Below are 23045 nucleotides of genomic sequence, written 5' to 3' on the forward strand. Positions count from 1 at the left end.
TGTCTGCCTCTCTGCCTACTTGTGATCTCTGTCTGTCAAATAAATAAATAAAATATTAAAAAAAAAAGTAATACTGCAGTTGACCTCTTTATACATATAGATTTTTTCAGTGGGTGTATATATATGTTTACGTGCATGCATACTTTGGTAATTTTTTTCTTAGGATTGTGTACCAAAAAGAAAATTACTGCACAAAAGAGTGTGATTATTTTTATAGTTTTAGAAACATATTACCAAACTGGTTTCCAAAAGAGTTGGACGAATTTATATCACCAGGACTGTATGTGAATATCAGTTCCTCCAGACTTTCACCAGAATTATTTTCTTAATTATTTCATCTTCATATAAACAAGATAAGGTGATATTAGTTCCCTGTTTTAATTTTTTACCATTAATTATTTAAAGCGTGAAGAAAAATATTAACCCATGGCCCTGGTTTATTAAATCTTAACACATTTCCATATTTTTACTAGTTTTGTAAAAATAAAATACTATATCTATGGCTGACTTCTTCGTGTACCCCTTACCCAATTCTACTCCTCTCCCTCTTTCCCTCCCTCTGTAGAGACGAATGGAATCGATGTTTATCATTCCTTTATATCTTCATTTTCAGATCTTTCAGTTGTGAAGTCTTCGATTACTAATGAAGTTAAACGTTTCCCTATAACATAGCGAATATGAAAGTACTGAGGCTCTAGAGTCAGGCAGAACTGGCTTTGCATTCCTGCTCTGCCACTCGTGAACCATGTCGCCTTGAACCCCCCTGTGCCTCAGTTTCCTCATCCCAAAAATGGGCATAATAATCATTCCTACTGTTCTGTATTGTGTTGTTGAGATGATTCAGTGGAATAGTGTAGGTAAAATTCTTGGTGCACTGCTCAGCTCTCTGTAGTACCGTTCATTATCACCAAGTTTCTCTCTGGAATTAACTGCCCCTTGTGTTTCTTAAACAGATTAGGTTATCTAAAATTCATGAAACACTTTCTCAAACATGACCATGCCTTCTCACCACAACAGCTTTATGGGAGAACACTGCAACCATCTCATTTGATAAATGAGAAAACCGAGTCCATGAGGCCCGTTGGGCTCCCTGGTGCTGGCATCTCATGTTTCACACTTACTGGTAGCCCTCTTGTTAACCCTGGAAAGTTAACAAGCTGTTTCACTGTACAACATTGTTGGCCCAGAAAGTAGTTTTATTTTTTTTTTTAAAGATTTTATTTATTTATTTGACAGATCACAAGTTGGCAGAGAGGCAGCCAGAGAGAGAGGCGGGTGGCGGGGGTGGGGGGGAAGCAGGCTCCCTGCAGGGATCCCTCCAATGCGGGGCTCCATCCCAGGACCCTGAGATCACAACCCGAGGCGAAGGCAGAGACTTAACCCACTGAGCCACCCAGGTGCCCCAGGAAGTAGTTTTAGTATTGCTCTTCATGATCATTATAGACAGATCCCAGTTTCTCATTTATAATTATTTTCTATTTTTTTCTGAATGTTCGCTATGAAATATTTATAGCTTTTATAAAACTAGATTTAGTCTTAAGCTCAACAACAACAACAAAATGCAACCAATTATACCATATTTACATTGTTAGAGATTTCAGATCTCCAGACTTGGTATTACTTTTTCTGATGTTTTTTAAAATAAGGCAAAGTCAAGGTCTTAAGCATTTTCTCCATCTGAATTCCTATCCATGAATGCAGTAACATTAAACATTTTGCCTAAAATAACCCCATAATGGTCCTGAGTATTTATGAATAGTTAGCTGGGGTAGGATTAAAATTTGGGGATTTATAAAAATTTAATTTTAAAAGAAGAGCATAATAAGCCTTATTAAAATATTTATATACTGTATTAATACAGTTTATAAACTGTCTTTTTAAAAATAAAATAATAAAGACTTTTTAAATAAAGCCTTGTCTTTTTTTTTTTTAAGGCACAAGAGAAAAATACTCTGGATATAAAGGACCACCTATTCTTGTATGCATTAAGAGGACATATTAATAAGTATCAGTTTCGTTTATACAAACCTTAAACTATAAGAAAATTTTAAGATGACAGTTTACGTTAATCATGTTTTTCTCAGTTTATCAATACTCATTTTTTTCTTTGAATATTCTGATACTTCTCACATTAAATGACATCCTCCTTATCATATTTAATAAAAAAACAGATTCAGAGAACCCACGAGGGGTGGGAGTTAACGAGGCAGCGATAGACAACATTACAAAGCCCCTGGCCATGGTGGAAAGAAGGACCGTTCATGACAACTGGAGGGGCAGAGAACATCCCCAGACTCAGGAAAAGTGTGAGTTACAGATACACGAACATGCAAAGACTGTTTACTGAAATAAATACTGAAGTATTTTGAAGAGACCAATATAGATCTTGCAACCCTAAATCCAGTGTTTTTTTTTTGTTTGTTTGTTTCCAATAGGAGAACAATCTGGTTCTTTTTTCTCCCAGAAACCACAGGGTTCAGTATGGGTTACTGGGAGTCTATAAAAACCATCTCTTTTTAATGACAGTCTGGCCATCACCTGGCAATCTGCCCCACCATCCAGCTCCTCACTGTAGCAATACTCTGGCTCTGGCCCTTTGCCAGTATCTGTAAAGGGATCAGGGCATATGAGCTTCACAGTGGCTCTCGAGGTCTCCTTATTCTGGCACCTTCTCTGGGAGGCAGGCTGTCACCTCCGCAGAAAGCCACTTCGCAGCCTACAAACTTTACCTTCCAACCAAGGTTGTATTAACAGGAGAAAGCCCACACATTCTGAAGCATTTTAAGGAAATTCATCATAAGCCCCTGGATGAAAAGGCAACAGGAAACCTGCAGTGCCTGGTAGCGGCTTCCCACGTGGCAGGTACGTACCTGAAGGGTGATGACTGTCTCGGCCCTAGAAACATGGAGACATACGCTCTCATCGGCTAACCGTGACTCATTTCCTCTAAGAAATGTTAAGCCATCTGTTCTAGAAGATGGTATGTGGGAAGAAGAAAATTCCTTAAAAAAATTATGTGGTAAAACCCAAACTCAAAACTAGAGCAAAAATGGCATTGCTCTTCTGTGCACTGAGTTGCTAGAAACAGCTTGAGGCAGCAGAATCAGGAGCTGGACAGATTCAGGGGCCATTTTAGGGCAAGTCAGGGTGGGATTAGATGTTCCAGTCTGCACTGTTCTCCTAAGCCTGCCATGATCTGAAACTTAGCTCTTGGGTCTGGGCCAGAACCAGACTGATGTTCAAGGGTGAGCTAAGAAGCGAGCAGCATTCAGGCAGGGCTGTGCAGAATTCTCTGGATAATGTCTTTCACTCTATTCTCCCCCAACGCTGATCAAATGCCCCCAACTCCCCCTCTTCTGAGGGTCTCTATTGGTCCCTCCTGCTGAGATCATGTGATTTTTTTTTAAGATGATGAACATAAATGCTAACGGCTATCTCTATCTTTTGGTCTCAGTTGAAGACAGTTGTCCTTCGCTGATTTTTCATGGTATAAATAACTTGCCTAACTTTTCTAAGGCTAAATTTGCTCCAGAACTTCATTAGGAAATTATCTGTTGTAATAATAACAATAATAATAATAATAAAAGAAACTAAACCTAGCAAGTAATGTAAAAATGTGTCTAATAATCTAATTAGGCAAATATCATAATTTCATGTATACCTTATATACACACATATGTATTTGTAATTTATTTTTCCGTCATTCATCATACATGTTGAAGAGTGAATTTACCTGTAGATACTTTGTTCATTGTTAATTCATCTCATATTCTCTGTGAACACTTATGATAATGAGTGTATTTGATATTCAGGCAGCTTTTCTGTGCTTTCATTTCGCAGTTTAATTGGTGATTCAAGGTTCATTAAAAAATAGAAGTCTCAATTACAATAATGAAAGTATAAATTAGTTATCCCACTAGGTTTTGAAAAACTTTTAAGTCTTCTTGGGTTGTAAGAAAAGTCTGTAAGATGTTATACTTTTTAAATTCAGTTTAAGGTAGTTAAAAATGTTAAATATGGGTTCCCTGAACATAACATTGCAAAATACTACAAATCTTTAAGAAATACCTTGTTTGTGACTCAAAGTAGAGAAAAAAAGGATCAATTTTATTCATTAATTTTAATTTAGTCCAGATATGTTCAAAATATAAGGTGCTTTCCATTTTAAAAAATGGAGACGCATTTCAAATGTATTTTAAAAAATGTGTTTAAAATGCAACAACTTGATATGTTAAAATTTTGAGATGTAAGTGAAACAGTTAAGTCCACACAATATTAGCTTACTTATATATTTATTAAATATACTAATTTAGGTATGTTGCTTTTTCCCATTGCCATATTTAGCATATATTTACAACCACTACTATGTAATACTATTTCACTACATTTTAAAGTGATCTTTGGGGGCACTTGGGTGGTTCATTTGGTTAACTGTCGGACTCTTGACATCAGCTCTGGTCATGATCTCAGGGGTGTGAGCTTGAGCTCTGGGCAGGTTCTACAGTGGGCTTAGAGCCTGTTTAGGATTCTCTCACTCCCTCATCCTCTGCCACTCCACTGCCCTCAAAAAAAAAAAAAAAGATTTTTAGTTTATTTAAATATTTTATTTGTTTACTTGTCAGAGAGATTGAGCACAAGCAGGGGGCACGTCAGGCAGAGGCAGAAGGAGAAGCAAGCTCCCTGACATGAGAGATGCCTGATGCGGGACTTGATCCCAGAACTCGGGGACCATGACCTGAGATGAAGGCAGACACGTAACTGACTGAAACCCCACGTGTCCCAAAAGTGATCTTTTAAAAGTTCATTTATCTTTTTTTAAAAAATAGATTCTAAATTTTGCAGATTGAATTTAAGTCAGGCTAAGTGACTTCTTCAATCAGTATGTTGTTGATCAAAATAATTCAGAGAGTAACCCTTAATATGAAAGACTGTAGGCACTGGAGTACAATGACTCTACCTTTCCTTAGAGATAATTTGGGTTAGAAAAACCCCAAACAACCCTTGTCAATTAATATGTATATATGCTTACACAATAGAAAATTTAAAAGCTATAGTGAAGTAAGGCAATCTTTCATACCTGTCCCTAGTTTTCCTGCCTTAATTAGGTGCTCAACAAATATTTACTGAAGAATGAATATACTATCTTCTTTCTGTCTTTAAAAATATGTAATATTTTTATTATCAGAAAAAAAAAACCCCAAGAAATCAGTTTTCCCATAAACCTGAAAATTGCAGCTAGACTGGTGTTTTGTTTTCTGAATGTAATACTTGTTAAAATTCTAGACCTCCACGGAAATTTTATCAAGAAGGCCCAATCCTTAAATTAACCCAGATCATTCTAGGAATTATTTCAGTGCCATTAACTATACTTCCAGTTCATGGAGATCACTATTTTCTTCCATTGTGTAAGTAATATGAGGAAAATTCTTTGGATGAAAACTTACCAAAATTAACAGCGTTATCAAATTGAATTCTCTTCTACTACCCAGTAGTAAGAAAGCTACTAGAAAAGAAAACCATGTTAACCTTTGAAAATTATTTGAATGGAGACTTTGTAACCAATTAACTATTCTTGGTTAACAAAAATCCTGTCAATCTAAGGTGAACACAGTAAATTTCATACATTTGTTATTTGCTCCTGGAAGTACTTCGGATAGTGGCAAATTTTTCTCACTGGGACAGCCGCTGCCAGGACCAGTCCAGTTAGAACTACTCAGAACTTTCTCTCATGAGTTTGTGTGTCCGAGTGGTATTCGGAGACTGCTAAACCCTTTGGCTTCTCTCAATTCTGCTTTCCCCTGGTGTTCAAACTGGAAGGTGCTTATATGTATACTATTGTGTAGTTTCAGTCCATGTTACTATGTGCTGCTTTCCTGATCACCCATCCTTGGTTTCCTGTCCTCAGAAACATTGTCATCACGTTTTATAGAACCTGACTTTACTATTTAAAACAAACAAACTCAACTCCTTTATGTCTTTATCCTTGCAGATTGTTTAGTTGGGTTCTCTGGGAAGCAGACACTAAAATGGAGTCAGGAGTACAAGAGGTTTTTTTGGAGGGTAGCACCTGTGAAAGATGAAAGGGGAGGGAAATAGTTTTGGAAAGGGAAGACTCAGATGCCAGTGCAGAGCTGACCGAGTCTCAGTCAGCCCAACAGAGAGCTAGAAAACAAAGACCAGTGATTACATGGGTTCTGCATGGGAAAGAATGGCAGGGCCCACCGTCTCTGCCATGTTCAGTCCCAGGCTGGAGCTATCCAGGAAAAATGGCCTGCCCTCAAAGCTGAGGCAGATTCTTCAGGAGCTAACAGCTGGAGCCACCAGTCAACTCTATTCCTTGTGGCTGAGCATCAGTGTTTTTCTGGAAGTGAGATCAGAGACCTGCAACTCCAGCGCAGCCTCATAGATAATTCCTCCTCTGCCTCACCTCTGCAATCTTAAACTCCAACTTTCTTCCCACTCACCCTAATGCCCCATCTTTCCACCATTCACCTGCCTATTGTCAGTGTATCTGCTCTTCAGTTTCCTGAGAAACTTCCATCCCTTTATTCTCTCAGCCTTCCGTCCACATTTCAGTCTTCTCTTGATTTCGCTGTTCTCTTCAGAGATGTTAGACCCAGATGCCCATCACTTCACCCATTCTCTAGCCAATATCCTTAAATTCTTTGCCCCTTTCCCTACGTGTCCACACCACAAAATCCTGTGATTTTATCTGCCTTCTTTATTCCTATACTCAAACTGCTGGCTGCAGCTAAAGAAAAATTATACAACACCACAGATTAATGTCACATGGTTTCCAATCTTAGCCGAACCCTAAACATTATACAGAAATCCTATAATTAGGTACTTCCTTCTTGCACAGCATCTGAAGAAAAATCTTATAATTTGTTTCGCAACATATTAAAGATCATGATGGGAAAAGCATGGGCTTTGGGATCATATGGATTAGGTTTGGACGCTAGCTCTTTACTGCCTATATGACCTTACTTCTCTGGGTCTTTTTCTCCCAAGCTTTAAAATAGAGCTAAGATTGTCTGATGATGACAGATTGCTTTATTTATTTTTTAATTTTAATTATAATATAATTAACATAGAGTGTTATATTAATTTCAGGTGTACAATATAATGATTCAGCAATTCTATACATTACTCAGTCTCATCATAAGTGTACTTACTCTTAATCCCCTCCACCTACTTCATCCATCCCCCCCCATTCCCCTCCCCCCTGGGAGAACAAACTCCCAGTTTGTTCTCTCCATAGTTGTGTCTGTTTTTTGTCTTTTTTTCCCCTTGTTCATTTTTTTAAAAATTGTTTTTATTTTTTAATTTATTTTTTAAAAGATTTTATTCATTTGTTTGACACAGAGAGACACAGCAAGAGAGAGAACACAAGCAGGAGGAGTGGGAGAGGGAGAAGCAAGCTTCCTGCTCAGCATGGAGCCCATGTAGGATGCCAGGCTCCATCTCAGGACGCTGGGCTAATGACCTGAGCTAAAGGCAGCCACTTTACCACGGAGCCACCCAGGCGCCCCTATTTTTATTTTGATGACAGATTGTTTTGAGAATTACATAAAATATTTAATTGGTTTAGTGAGGAGTCTCAGTTCATTTAAAATAAATATTCCAAAGTCTCACGACTGCTATCAACTATACTTTATTAAAAAGCCGCCTTTCCACTGAGTTCATCTCAATCCAATTCCATAATATTTTGACCATTTTAAGTTATTAAAACAGTCCTCTTCTCCAGTAGTGCTGGTTAGGCAGCAGGCTGTGTGTGTGTGTGTGTAGTGAAGGTGTGAGCTGCTTTCTTGAGCTCCACCCTTCTCTCCATACACTTATCCTTCTGGTGTCTGAACAGGAAGGCAGGGGAGAACTTGTCTCTTTATACATTGTCAAGTTTGCTGTCCCCCTTCATTGTAAATGACCTTGCATCTTTTCTATAGGTTCAGTATGACCACGTGGTGACCACAATAAGTTCCATTCACAAATACATCAATCCTAAGCAGTTTCAGTAAACACCTGCTGGTACCTTGGAAGACTTAACTTTGTCTTTCCTTTAAGTTCCATCCCTCCCAGCTTTGCCTCCCACTTAAAAGACTGCTCCATAATTTAGTGGTTCATGTCTTACCTACTTTCTCATTGGCCATTACAACCCAACTTTGGAGCCAAAGGTACAGATGGGATTAATTTTCTGTATCGCCCAGGAATCATGGACTTGAAATGAGATATCCTCACCCTCTTGGCCTGGGCCACACCACAGATGAGGAAATTGAGGCACAGACAGGTTGAATAACCTATATGTCTTCTATTCACCTTTGTATAGTTGACTGTATCTGCTAGGAATCCAATTAAAATTTTTTAAATCCACTGTCAAAAGAGTTTCTTAGTTCCCTTTTTTCATTATTATAAATAATTATTTGAGATTACAACAACCCACAATAAATTCAGTAATCCGTCTTTTTTATGATCTGGAAGAGTAACATTATATATCAAAGCCCTTGTAACACCCTTGATACACCAGAATTATCTGTCCCTTGGAATTTTTTAGACTTCATCCACAAATATGTCCCTCTCAAGTAGAAATTGTTCTTTAGGAGCTATTTCAGTTATTACTGGATGTTTTAATTTTTCTACATTTTGTTGGTTTTGACATTTTTATATTTTTATAAACATTAACCACTCTGAGTTTTCCTCATATTATGCACATGATAGTTCCTTCTCATTTTAAAATATCACTTTTATCCTCTGTTGTATCACTCTTCAATTCTCTGGTTGTTGTTTGCCCAATACGATAAATTTATGTAAGAAAAATATATAAGATATATTATATATATATGAAAATACATATTTATATACATATAAATATATAAGATAGTTTAACTTAATCAGATCAGAGATTCATATCCAAAGAATTTAAGATTTATAAATGCAATGTTTATTTTTCATTAAAAAATTTTTTTGAATGCAATATTTCAAATAAAGAATTTAATATGGTTTGATATTAAATATGGTGTTTTTGGTATTTTTTTACTCTTTCATGACCTAGTTTTTACTTTTAAAAGGTCTCCTTCCAAAACATTCCAACAAGAATCTAAATTTCACCTAAGCAACTATATTTAAACACACACATATTTACACACATGCACAGAAACATACATAGTCATTATTTTCATTACTTGCTTTTATTATTGCTGCTTACAAGAACAATTACCAGAATATTTAAGTTCAGTAATAAATGTCTGCTTATAAGATTCTCCTCATGGTTTTTTCATACTATAATAACAAAACAAAAATATGCCAATTTACAACATCAGGCTTGGTCATGGTTAGGTAGTTCTTAGGCTCTTAAATCTGTGCTACGATAAATTTTAATCATTTTGAGAACTATGGATACTGGGTGTGAGGGAAATCAGAGTTCATTATATACTCAGAATCTATATAAATAAAAAAGTGGTTACAGTTTACTTCATATACATACTATTCTTGCTTTGTATTTGCTATTTTAATTGCATTAGATCTGTATCCTTCCAATTTTAATTAGTAGGAACACAAAAATTTTTATCTTTGGTGCCAACTACCAAAATAGAAAGATGTTTTTACTATTTCCTTTTACCCTGTAATTGGTATTGAAATATTTTACATAGTCTCAGCTTCACATGTTCTTTTGTGTGTGTAGCAGCATGCCCTCCACACTGGCAAAAAATACATAGAAAATCTGAGCAAATGATTAAAAACAGAAACAAAAACACTGCTTAGAATTGAGTGGAAGTTGGGAGAGTTTTGGAATAACAAATAAATATAAACTCACAAAAGATCAAGATATATCTGTAATAATTCATGCATTTTGTAGAACTGTATAAAAAAATTTGGTGTTTAATAAATACCATTCCTGTTATGAGACTATGGTAACTATAAATCATGAAAACAAGGATACTTTGATATAGCTATATAGGTTCTGATAATTCTTTCTGGAACTTTTTATTATTATTTTTTAAGCTTCTTTCTGAACCTCAACTATTCAAGTTTTCTAAACTTGAATAACTATTCAAATGAACTAATGCACATTTAAATCAGGAAAAGGAACCCATCACATCCTTTCATGTTTCTGTCACTTTCTGTCCTCAGGAAGAGCTGACCCTTGGGCCAACTGCTCATGATTGGGAGAAATAAATGGAACTGTACGGGTGGAAGACTAAATGTAAAACTGCAATCAGATAAATTACAACATAGATGTGGTAAGTAATAGACTAAACAACCAAATGTACTTTAACCTCTAAAATCTTTAAGCACCCCCAAAGCGTTTAAATAGAAATGCAAGGCCTCTGTTAGCAAACTTCTAAAACAGGAAAAAAGCATCACTGGACTCAAAGTCTTGTTGAGGGTAGAGGCTTGCTTTTTAGTTTATCTCTTATTCATGTACCAGGTGTAAAACCCTCCTACAGTGCTCCACCAATATTTATTAAATGAACCCTTTTGTATCTAAATGTTGTAAGGATCCTGATATTGCCAGGGAAAAGATTTAAGGAGAGGATGCTGCACTCTTTTGTCCTTCCTCAAGATACATAATCTTGTACTCGGGGTTCAGGTGAAGAGTGGGAAGTGACCAAACGTAGGAGGAACTTGATGGTGTAGGGTGTAAGGAAGTTACTTCCATTGCATGGTTTGGTGCTATTTTGACTCCTTCCTCCGTAGTTGCTTATCTGAATCACTGGGGGGATAGATTAAAATTTACCGCCCCTCCCTGAACCTTCTGGTCTTTTTCTTTTCCGCCTTTTCCTGCGCACATTCTTCTATAGGAGATATTTTGCTGTCTGCTCCCGTGCCCCGCCTGCCCCCCCCACCCCCCTCGCCCAGGAACACGACTTCTTTTCTATCCCCCAAAGGGATTTATCAACGATGCTTCTGCAATGCATGATGACTTTAATCCCAATCCCAAATAAAACTGGGAGTCCCTCAATCCCTCCCGGGCTGGCCTTTTATCTCAAGCAATTATGCAGCAGGGCAGGTCTAACACGTCTCTTTCAGAGAGGTGCCCCAAGGCCAGGAGGGATTACCCAAGGGGGGGCGGTTCCGAAAGATACAGCCCGGGGGCCTGTTCTTCTCATCTTCTCTGCTCTTCCGACTGAGCGGTAGGATGGGGAGGGAGGAATGCAGCTGATGCGTGGAGGCGACCCCTCCTCAGTCGCTGGCTGAGCAAAGGGTACGCCGCAGGACCCGTCCGCAGTTCCCGCCCCGCGCCGCGCACGCGTTATGTAAGCGCCCGAGGCCACGCCCCCGTCAGGCCCCGCCCCCACCCGGCCCCGACTCGAGCTCCGGCTCTGCCCGCGGAGGGGGCGGAGAGAAGACGCAGCTGCAACTTCGCCTGGAGGTTCTGAGCCTACCTCGGGCTCAGCCCGGAACCCAGCCGCGGTCGCCGCCGAGCCGCTGCTTCCCCGGTCCGGGCCTCAGCCCAGCGGGCTCGGCCATGGCAGCCGCCGCCCCCGGCGCCGCGGCGAATCTGGCCCCTGCGCTCCCCGCCCGTCGCTGAGCAGCCGTTAACCACACCGCCCGCCCGCCCTCCCGCTCCTGTCGCCGCGGCCCCAGGCTCTGCACAAGTTTCCGCCGCCGAAGAAGCAGGAGGCGAAGGCGGGGGAGGACGGACGAGGGGAGTCGTGCGCCCCCGGCCCTCCCGCCCGCTATGTGGGGGCGCTTCCTGGCCCCGGAGGCCGGCGGCCGGGACAGCCCCGGCGGAGCCCGCAGTCTCCCGGCGGGTAAGTAACGGGACAGTCCCCGGCTGGCGCGGGGGTTGCGGCCGACCGAGGCGCCTCGGGACCCCGGTGCCGCTCCCCTCCCTTCTCAGGCCTGGCTTCCCTCCGGCCGCCTCCCCGACGCCGCCGCGCTCACGCCCTCCGGGTTTCCTCCCGGCTGCAGACACCCCGGCCCCGCCGGCTGACATCTGGCGGGCCGCGTCCCCGGCCCCGTCCGCCCCGCATCGCGCGGCTCGGCTCCAACCAGCTCCTCCTCGGGCCGCAGCCCCCGCGCCCCAACTTAAAGCTCGCCTGGGCCTCCTCGGGTTGTTCTTTGTTGTCCGACCTCTTCCCTTTCCCTCATGGGTTGTGTGGTCAACGCGGGTAACAGGGCTTGCGGGGGACCTGAGCGAGAAGGTCGCTGCGACCGTGATGCGGCGGCGGCCCGTGGCGCGCCTGGGAGGGCCGGGGTCTGCGGCGCCCACGGCCGCAGCTTCTACTTGGGGCGTTTTGGGGCGGGAGGAGGTTGCTGGTGATGCGGTCTCTTCCGTGAGTGATCCCGGAGGGGACTTCTGCCCCTCGGTGAAACCTGGTCACCTCCCCGCAGCCCTCTCTGGCGTAAGAGGAGGACACGTCCTGCTTGAGCTAGTCGATCTTTGAGCAGTGGGGGTGTTAATGCGTCTGCTTCTCGCTGGCCCCTTCAAGAAAATTTGGGAGATTGCCGCGTTCCGTGTGTGAAGGGAGCGGTTTGTATCGGACAGCCATTTCATGCCTGCATCTGCTTAGAAGTTGTGGAGGATCCACCACATTAGGATAAACGCCGCCCCCCCACCGCCCCGCCATTCAGGATAAAAAAAAGTAAGGCTTGGATTGCCTGTGACAAGTTATTTGACACTGACGGTTCCTCCAGTCACTTTAATTGGATCTTGAACCTTTTCGAGAAGCTGAAAGTTCTGTAGGCCTTTTATGCAGAAAAAAATTGCCTTAAGTACAGACGCAAAATTTTTCCTACAATTTTAGGTGTTTCCAGAACTTCTAGGTAACCTTGTTCCACAAAATGTTTGAGTTCCACTTGTAAATGACATTTTTGTGTACATTCAAAGCTATTTGCAAAGCAAAAAGGAGAAGCAGTATTTGGAAGTGTGAATTTTTTTTTCTGATACTATTTTCTGCTGCTTGAAATATATCAGGCACAGTTGCTGTTAAAATCTCAAATAACACAATTTTGTGATAGTCTAGAAATTTGTGATGTGTTTTTTTAGGCATATAATTTTACTAGTTACTGGGGGATGTAATTGACAAGTAGAAATTGTATGTATATTTAAGGTGTACAACTTGTATAAATGCATCATGAAATGATCTTCACAATCAGGCTAGTTAATATACCCATCACCTCATAGAGTTAACCATATTTTTGTGAGTGGTAAAAACACTTAACATCTACCCACTTAGCAAATTTCAAACATACAGTACAGTATTGTTAACTGTAGTCATCATACCCTACTTTTAGATGGAGACATATATAAATTTTAAAACCCAGGGTTAGATTTAAAATCATTCTCTTAAATCTGGTCTTGCAAACTTTAATAAATAATGGAATTTAATAGGCATGCATTTAGTAAGAAAAACGTGAGTAGGAATTATTTTCTCAAAGATGTATACTACTTGTCGGAAAAAGGGGAGACTGCAATTAAGAGGTTTCTGATGCTTACTGAGTATTTGGAAATTCTGCAATCAAAGTAACTCCGGTAAGTGAGAAGACAGTTCGTTATCCCTAGGGGTTGTATGGAGTGCTTTCAATTTATATGTACATGTCAGAAGCCATCTGTAATGTCTTTGTAACCTAACCTCTTTAAATAGATTTGTAATAATATGTTTGGAGGTATAATATCATCCAAGCATTGTATCCATTTTTCCATTGTTTTCCATGAGGAAGAAAACATCCTAGTGCTTAGAGGTTAAGTAACTGAAGGAAGGACTTTGAGGTTGTATTGCAGTCTTTAGACCTTCCTGTAGCAAAGAACATAGTGGAAGGGGATACTTTATAAGCAGTACCCAAGATGAAGTAATTTGGACAGGATATCTTTACAAAGCATATATTTTATCTAATTTTTTTTTTTTTTGTAGTGATAAACCATTGGTATGTCAAGGCATGCCTTTCCAAAAAAAATTTTTTTCAGCTTTTAAGCTGAGAGTGGATTACTTTTACAGTAATAATGATAAAATTTTTGTTATGCTTCTTTATTGAGCAAATAAGTTTTTTATTTTTTAAAGATTTTATTTATTTGAGAGAGAGAGATGAGATAGTGAGAGAGAGCATGAGAGGAAGGAGAGGGAAAAGCAGTATCTACACTGAGCAGGAAGCCCAGTGCAGCTCAATCCCAGGACCATAATCCAAGCTGAAGGCAGACTCTTAACCAACTGGGTCACCCAGGTGCCCCATGAGCAAATAAGTATTTAAAATTATTTTTTAGTTAGTTTTATGAAGTTCTACCATAGATGAAAAACCAAGTGTAGTTTCTTCTACAAATGAGCAGATGGTAAAGGTCAAGATAATGACCTCTGAGTTGATTTATGCAGGGATTTCTTTTCCTTTTTGAGATTTTGAAGAAAATTTATATTTTTGAAATAATCTCCAGTATATCTTTTGACTAAGTTGAGTGATTTTAGGACTTTACTGAAAACAAAGGGCTGTCTTCTGATTGAATTTGTCAGCAATCGTTTTGGTCCTGAGGGCCAGTGCAAAGACCAGGGGTAAGTAAATAATTGCTGGTATTGAAATGAGTTTATTTCATTTCCTTTACTTCACAGTAAAGGAAAGTGGGTTAATTACGGGTATCCTAAATATGATTTGTTTATGCAAATATCTAACTAGACTAAGGAGAAAAAGAAGGGTAACATAGAATCAGCTGAAATTGCTGAAGGGAACTTTTTTTAAGTAATGGCAGTAAAAACAAATAGTAATAACAAGTGTGAGTTGGAAAATCCTGAACTTTTGGCCTTTATCTAGGATTTAATTTTGTTTTGGTACCTACAGTTTTTTAGCTTTATAGAGTAATTGTATATAAATGTAAATAAGATTAATGTGTTCTTATATTTAGATACAAAGAAAAAAAAAAGCTCCCTGCCCCCACCTCTTTTTCTATTGACAAGTAGGGTTAGAAAGTTAATTAAAATTAATTAGTTAATTAATTAATAGAACAAGTGGGCGGGTCCCTGGGTGGCTCAGTTGGTTAAATAGAACAAGTGGTATGTCTTTTATGTTTTTGGTTGAGTATATTTGAGAATACCCTACTATTCAAACTGTGTAATAGTTTTAAAGTTGGTTGAAGGATGGGTATATTTCCCTTAGGTTTTTTGTTTTGTTTTGTTTTTTAGAGAGGGAGGGGCAGAGGGAGGAGAAGAGAGGGAATCTTAAGAAGGCTTAATGCCCAGTGCAGAGCCTAACACTGGGTCTTGATCTCACATCCCTGAGATCATGACTATGACCTGAGCCGAAATCAAGTGTTAGGATGCTTAGCTGACTGGGCCACCCAAGTGTCTCTATTTCCCTCCTGTTTTAAAAATCTAGTGTAATATTTTGAGTACTTATATCTAGTTACACTGAATTTGATTCATTTTATAAATCACACTTTAAAAATATTAGTATATTCAACCCTTACAACATTTTGGAGTAGGATATGATAGTTTCAAATTGTGCTAAAATATGACATTATAGAGAACATAAGATCTGAAGAGATGTCATTTGTTTAGTGCCTTGAGCTTGAAATCTACCTCTTCCTAGGTGATGCTTTGCCATAAGGTGTTTAGTGATGTCATAATGATAATGGTGGTAACTGGTATGATTACATCAGATACTAAGGTTTTCTGCTGTGGTTCTGAATTAGATGGATCTAAAAGTACTGTGGTAACAATGAAACGTAACTTTTTCACCTAAACTCAGTTGGACATGTTCTGTTATAATAGGCATCAGGAGGTGAGGGGTGAATCTCAACTTTAGTGATGACTTTTGTGAAATGAACTTGATTAGTAATTGGAATTTGATCAGTTCTTGGCTTGAATGAAGCTGGTTAATTAATCTGAGGCCAGACAATAAATGGTGAGTTGACAACCACTATTGTCATGTTGTGAATATTTCTGTATGTTGAGAGCAGGAACGTTTTACAGAGTCATGATTTTTCTGATTGGATGAAATGTTTGTATGTGTATTTTGAAGACATGAAGAGTCCTAGATAGTATTTTATTGAATCATGGCTTAATTAGTGGGAACTAATATATAGAATGTACATTAAAAATGAATATTGTCATCATCTAGATAACTTCCAAAGCTGCAGTGAGATACTAATTATTACTAATACTTTAAGGGTCTTCTTATTTTATACTGCCAAAATAATATTTTGAAAAGTAGAATTTATCATAGAAGATCTTTCATTTTAAGTGCAGGAATGGTCAACATAAAATGAACATCAAATTTCTCCTCATACTACTATTTTGTTTCCACTTCCTATTTTTGTTTAATTAAAAAAATCCATTGTTATTACCTAGCATAGCAGTTGGCACATAATAAGTACTTGGTAAATGTTTGTGAGTCATTCTTTCAATAAATATTATGTAGTAGGCATTGTACTAGTCTCTAGGGATACATCACTGAGCAAGAAAGATAAGGTCCCAGCTCTAAAGGAGTTTATATTCTAGTGAGGAGGAAGCTGTCTGTAAGTAAACTAACAACAAGAGAATTTACCTGCTAAGTACTGTGAAGTAAAGGAAACTGGGTGAGGTGGCAGAAGATGGATAGATCTACTTTGGAGAGGCTGGTCAGGTAAGGCCTTTCTGAGGAGGTGATTTTGAGCTGAGGCCAGAACGATGAGAAGGAACCAGGCATGAGGGCGGGAGTGTTCAGGTGGAAGGTACAGAAACATCTCTATGGTAAAAATGAGGAGTTTGAGGAATATCAAGAGCCAGTGAATCTGGAGCATAGAGAGCAGGGATGTGAGGTGAAGGAGGCCTGATGATGTAAGGCGTAGTAAGAAGTTTGGATTCTATTCTGTGTGGGGGAAGCTAGGTATGAAAGGGGAGGAGAGACGACTGACTGTTCATTCATTCACCAGGGAGTGTCCACTATGAGGTTGACGCTGTTTTGTGTATTGGGGAAACAAAGTAGACATTCTCTGTTCTTGGTGTTTAAGATCACTCCTGGCTGTTTTGTGAGGGGAAGAAATTGTGGAGGGGTGTGGGAAAAGAGCAGTAGGGAAGCCAGTTAATAGGTTATTGTAGTAATTAGGTGACAGATGATGGCTCTGATCATAGTGGTAAAATCGAATTTGGAGAGAAAAGAATGGGTTTGGAATATATTTGAGAAAGCTGACAGGATTTACTGATGGTTTGGAGGTAGAAAAGGAGGGAAGGAGAAATCAAAGACGATGTCTTAGTTTTGGCTTCAGTAATTATAGTGGATGGTAGTGCCATTTCCTGAGGCAGGGAAGAGTGAGGAAGGCAGGCAGAATTGAGTTCTGTTTTGGCTATGTGAAATTTGAGATGCTTTTTAAAGAAGTTCAGGTCTGATATTCAGTCTGGAGCTCACTGGGGAGATGGGAGAGGTGGAGGTATGAATTTTTAGAGATATGAGTGTAAATGGTGTTTATAGGTGGTCACAGAAAGTATAGAGAAAACAGCAGAGAATCAAACTCTGGGACATTTAATGTTTTCTGTCAGGTAGAGGAAGAGGAACAATCCAGAGAAACAGAAGAGCCAGTGAGTTCAGAGTAAAACCAGAGTGTGATGTTCTAGAAGAAAGAAGGCTGAAAGAAGGAGTGATCACTAAAGTCTTATAGTTCTAAGGGGCCATGTAAAATGAGTCAGAAGAGAATGGACCAATGTCACTGGCCAGTTTCAGTGAGAGACTTAAAAATTTAAAGCTGGTGGGAATTGGAGATTCTTGAATCTACTCTTTATTGCATAGAGATTAATACATGCGTCCTTACTACTCAAGTTAGGGTCACCAGCTAGGTTTGCCTTGGATGCTCAGTGTTAAAACTAGGGGAAGTGTCTCCTGGAATGCCTTACACTGAACAGTGGCTGACCCTTGACTTTGCCCAGGGCATCTAAAATGGTATAAGTGTTTTTCCCATCAGAATGCATTTTCTGTCAGGGAACCTAGACTTTGGTAATTAGTTTTATTTTATTCTTTGAACCGAGAATCTGCCTCAAAATAGTGACTCTGCCTCTGTTTTTATTTTCTGTCATTAAGTGTCATAAGTGGTTTTAAGATTTCATTACATAGTACTAAATTAATTCAAGTCATTCATTAGATTATAAATTATAAAGAATGAGTTTAAGATCAAGATCTTTGTTTCATGCCTTTTCTGTATGGTAGATGTCTAGTAAATAAATCTGATTGCTTTACTGATGCTACTTTGCAGTACTAAAATTCTGTTAGAGATGAACTATAGTTTTTAGTTATCCTCTGGATGAGAATGGGATGAAAAATTTGGACTATATATCATGTAAAATTCAAAGTTTTCTACAAGGATGTTGTATTGCTCTTATAGAGGCAGGTGTGTGTTTATTGACCCTAAGAAATATATATTGCCTTGCCATGACATTGCAGAAGCTTTTGAGAAGCTTTCTCAGTAGTATTGAGCATTGCATCACATTTAAGGAATAATGTACTGAAAAGCTTGACTAGAAATTAAGTTCTTTAATTTTGGGGAGATAGTTAATTTTTGCAAAACTTTATTTTGAAATGTGTTGGAACTTGAACTCATCACCCTGATATCAAGATCTGAGCTGAGAACAAGAGTCAGATGCTTAACTGACTGAGCCACCCAGACACCCCCTAGAACTAATGTTTTGTTTTAATTTTGGCATTTAAATATGTGTGGCACTTAGGCATGAGTAAACAAAAGGCTAACAGAAATAATTAGCTTAACTTCCAGGCTAATGGTCACATAAATAAAAGTAGCATTTATTAGGCTTAACTACTTCTTTATTTAGGAAAACTTCTTTTGATTGGGATTTTTATTTTCTCCTAGGTGCTGTTGATCCTTCTAAGTTTTGGCATAATTTGCTACCATGTGTAGAATATATTTTCTAGTGGTACTTTGAAATAGTTATATTCAAGGACAAAGGGGAACCTCTGGAATACCATTTGGTATACTTTCTCCACATTTGCAGTGGTTTTATTAAAAAGTCTCATTTTTACTAGTTTATAAACAGAACAGAGGGTTATAAGAGATTAAATTAAATGTGGCCCTCTTTCTAAATGGCTACCAATGTACTTTTTCTGAACGCAGCATTTCAAGTAACCAGAAGATAAGACTCTTCCTTTTTAAACATATATAATGAGTACTTGGCAAATATTTATTGGTTTGAATTCATACTTTTTCTGTGAAAGGCAAACCACTTATTTATCTGATCATTGTTCTTAATTGAAGTAATCTTAACCTCAACCTAAACCAATGAAAGGTATTCCTTGTTGTGACAGAATTGTAAATAAGGAAATTCAGAATCAAATCTGAAGAATATAGTCTTATACCTTTAGTGGTAATGTGTCTAAAATTATTTAAAGTAGTTGATGAATGACCTTCTCTATTTTTTTATGTTTAGAAAGCAAAGACTAATAGTTTTTGATTATTTAAAATTCAGTTTTTATTTACATTCCCACCAGTAGTTCCTTTTCTCCACATCCTTGTCAGTATTTGTTATTTTGTGGCTCTTTGATAATGGCCATTCTAACTGGTGTGAGGTGGTATCTCATGGTGGTTTAGATTTTGGCTATTTGTATATCTTTTTTGGAAAAATACCTATTCAGGTCCTCTGCCCATTTTAAAATCTGAGATATATATTTGTATGTACATCTATATACATATCTATATATGTATATATATGGCTATTCAGTTGTATGAGTTTCTTATATATTTTGGATATTAAATCCCAGGGGCATCTGGGTGGCTCAGTTGGTTAGGTGTCCAACTTTTATCTCAGCTCAGATTTCCATTTCAAGGTCTTAAGGTCAAATCCCATGTTGGGCTCTGGTGGGTGTGGAGCCTACTTTAAACAAAAACGTATTAGGTACATGATTTGGAAATACTTTTTTATATTCCATATGTTGCCTTTTCATTTTGTTGATGGTTTCCTTTGCTGTACAGAAGCTTTTTAGTTTGATGCAGTCCTGCTTGTTTATTTTTGCTTTTGTTGCCTTTGCTTTTGGTGGCAAGTCCAAAAAAATTATTGCCAAGACTGATGTCAAGGAGTTTACCCTCTATGTTTTCTTCCAGGAGTTTTATGGTTTCAGGCCTTATGTGCAAGCTTTTAACTCATTTTGAGTTGATTTTTGTGTATGGTATTAAGATAGGGATTCAATTTCATTATTTTGCATGTGACTGCCCAGTTTTCCCAACACCATTTATTGAAGAGACTATCCTTTTCCCATTGTATATTCTTGACTACTTTGTAGTAAATTAATACACCATATATGCTTGGGTTTATTTCTGGGCCCTTTATTCTGTTCCATTGATTTATGTGTTTGTTTTTATACCTGGCACTTTTAAAGATTTTTACTTATTAAAGATTTATATTTGAAAGAGACAGCGTGAGTGGGAGGGGCAGAGGGATAGGGAGAGAGAATCTCAGGTAGAGTCTGCACTGAGCACGGAGCCCATGAGAATGGGCTGAAACCAAAAGCTAGGAATACTTAACTAGCTGTGCCACCCAGGAGCCCCTTTATGCCTGGCACTTTTAAAGGTATATCTCTTCATGATTTTTCATCAAGATGGCAGAGGAGTAGGAGACCTTAGTTGTGTCTGCTCTCAGGAGTTCAGCTAGATAGCTATCAAATCATTCCGAACACCTGTGAACTCAACCAGAGTCTAAGAAAAGAATAGCTGTAACTCTTCAAATAGAAAAGTGACTGCTTTCTGTAAGGTAGGAGGGATGGAGAAGTGAATCTGAGCTGATACATGGGAAGACACACTGTGAGGGGAGGGGGCCTCTGTAAGCTGGGTATCGGAAAGTGATACAGCAGCAGAATGCGAAATCAAAACTTTTATTTTTATTTATTTATTTAAGAATCCTTTTTTTTTTTTTTTTGACAGAGAGATTGAAAGAGAGCACAAGTTGGCAGAGTGGCAGGCAGAGGGAGAGGGAATAGCAGGCTCCCCGCCAAGCAGGGAGCCTGATGGAGGGCTTAATCCCAGGACCCTGGGATCATGACTTGAGCCGAAGGCAGACACTTAACCAACTGAGCTACCCAGGCGCCCCACAAAATCAGAACTTTTAGAAGTCTGCTACGGTGAGGGACATCCCTGCCTGAAAGGAGCTCAGGTGGTGAAGCAGGGCAGAATCCTAGGTGAGACAGTGTGGTCTTGGTGTCCCCGGAGTCATAGGAAGACAAGACAGAGGGGTACCTGAGTGCGTCAGAGTTTCCAGGCATTGGAGTGGGGAAGCTGGCTGCTATCAGTGAGCCCAGGAGTGGGTTCTCAGCTCAGCGTTGCCATAAACTGAGCTGTGGCCTGGTGGGGCAACTGCTTTCTGAGCTGGGGCCCAACAAGTGGCAGAACTGGCAGAACTGGTGGAGACCCCTGGGAGGAGTGGTGCAGGTGGTACATCAGAGTCTGCTGGGTTTAGAAACTCAAAGTGGGGTTGCCTGTCTGAGATAGAAATGCTTGGTCACAGGCTGGGTGAGCACGGAGTGGCAACCAAGACCAGGGAGGACCAGAGTGATTGACTGCTCTTCCCTAAGGGTGCGCTAAGGAGTCAGGCCCAAACTCTTGACTCTGAGGCTTGAGATAGAGAGACCACCATTTCAATCTCATCCTCTAAAGCAGTAGGGAAAGTCTTAAGGCAACAAAAGCCACATAAAGCAATCCAGTCCAGAACAGATTATTTAGCCTGGCCCCCTTGGCAAGGGCGGTGCAATTCTGCTCAGGTCAAAGACACCCGAGAATCAGGGTAACAGGCTCCTCCCCCAGAAGATCAGCAAGAACATTCAGGCAAGACCAACTTTACCAATCATTGAGAACTGCAGAACTCCAACACTAGGGGCATATGGCAAACAGAATTCAAGTTTTTTCCCCCATAATTCTTAAGTTCATAATTTTATGACTTTAAATTTATTCATAATTTTATGAATAAATTCATAATTTTTTCTCTTTTCAACCAATTTCTTCTCAACTTTTTAAAAAATCTTTTATTTTCAGTTTTACAGTTACATTCTAGCCTTTCATTTTATTTAATTTTGTTTTTGTATATATATTTTTCTTTCTTTACCATTCTGGGATGCAGTTTCTTCTAACAGACCAAAATACATCAGAATCTAGTGTATGGCTCTGTTCTCTTCACCTGTCTGCTCATATTATCTCTCTCTCTCTCTCTTCTTTTTTTTTTTGGTTCTGTTAAAGTCTTTTTTAAAAAATTTTTATCTTTACCGTTACATTATTTCAATGTATTTTGTTTGTGTGTATATATGTATATATATCACATATACATACATACATATATATATTACAGTTTTGAGATGTAGTGTTTTGTAACAGACCAACCAAAATACAGTTGCTCTGTTCTGTTCACTTGTCTGTTTATATTTCCCCCCCTTTTTCCTTTTTAATTTCATTTTTTAAAGTTATATTCTGTCCTTTCATTGTATTTGATTTTTTACATATATAACTTCTCTCTTTCTTTACAGGTTTGGGGTCTAGTTTTCTGACAAAGAGACCAAATACACACAGGATCCAGTATATTGTCTGTTCTAGCCCCCTGTCTGATTACATTCTTTCTTCTTTCTTTCTTTCTTTCTTTCTTTATTTATTTAAAAAAAATTTTTTTTTACAGATTTTATTTATTTGACAGAGAGAGATCACAAGTAGGCAGAAAGGCAGGCAGAGAGAGAGGAAGGGAAGCAGGCTCCCTGCTGAGCAGAGAGCCCAGTGCGGAACTTGATCCCAGGACCCTGAGATCATGACCTGAGCAGAAGGCAGCGGCTTAACCCACTGAGCCACCCAGGCACCCACATTCTTTCTTCTTAAAAAAATTTTTTTTCCCCAGTTTTGGGTCTTACCTGATTTTTTTTTTTAATTTAATTTTTTTTTTTTTTTCAGTGTTCCTGATTTCTTTAGTGTATATTTCTCTGTGGTTGTTGTTGGGACAAAGGTCCATAACCTACAAGGGTAGAAACATTAGACTTGGAGCATACCTATCCACAGAGACCTGGCAGGCCAGAAAGGACTGGCATGATATATGCAGGTACTAAATGAGAAACATTTGCAGCCTAGAATACTTTACCAAAATAGAAGGCTGTTATTCAAAATAGAAGGAGAGATAAAA

The 23045-nt window shown here is 39.0% G+C and overlaps 1 protein-coding gene across 4 annotated transcripts in view; it reads left to right on the forward strand.

Annotated features, from left to right (window-relative positions):
• Positions 1 to 2470: 2470 nt before the first annotated feature.
• Positions 2471 to 23045, forward strand: part of CEP85L (centrosomal protein 85 like) — a 180268-nt gene continuing 159693 nt past the window's right edge. Inside the window, exons 1-2 of one of the 4 annotated variants that reach the window (XM_045071266.1) lie at positions 2471 to 2862; positions 10126 to 10235. In XM_045071266.1, the coding sequence (XP_044927201.1) occupies positions 10154 to 10235 (82 nt within the window). In that variant the 5' untranslated portion in view covers positions 2471 to 2862; positions 10126 to 10153. Of the gene's footprint in view, positions 2863 to 10125; positions 10236 to 11311; positions 11751 to 15309; positions 15826 to 23045 lie in introns of those variants that run through there. The other 3 variants (XM_004740086.3, XM_004740087.3, XM_045071265.1) reach the window with 3 other exon arrangements.

The sequence above is a fragment of the Mustela putorius genome, unplaced genomic scaffold (genome assembly GCF_011764305.1).
Source record: "Mustela putorius furo isolate JIRA1106 unplaced genomic scaffold, ASM1176430v1.1 tig00003983_pilon_pilon_pilon, whole genome shotgun sequence".
NCBI lineage: Eukaryota > Metazoa > Chordata > Mammalia > Carnivora > Mustelidae > Mustela > Mustela putorius.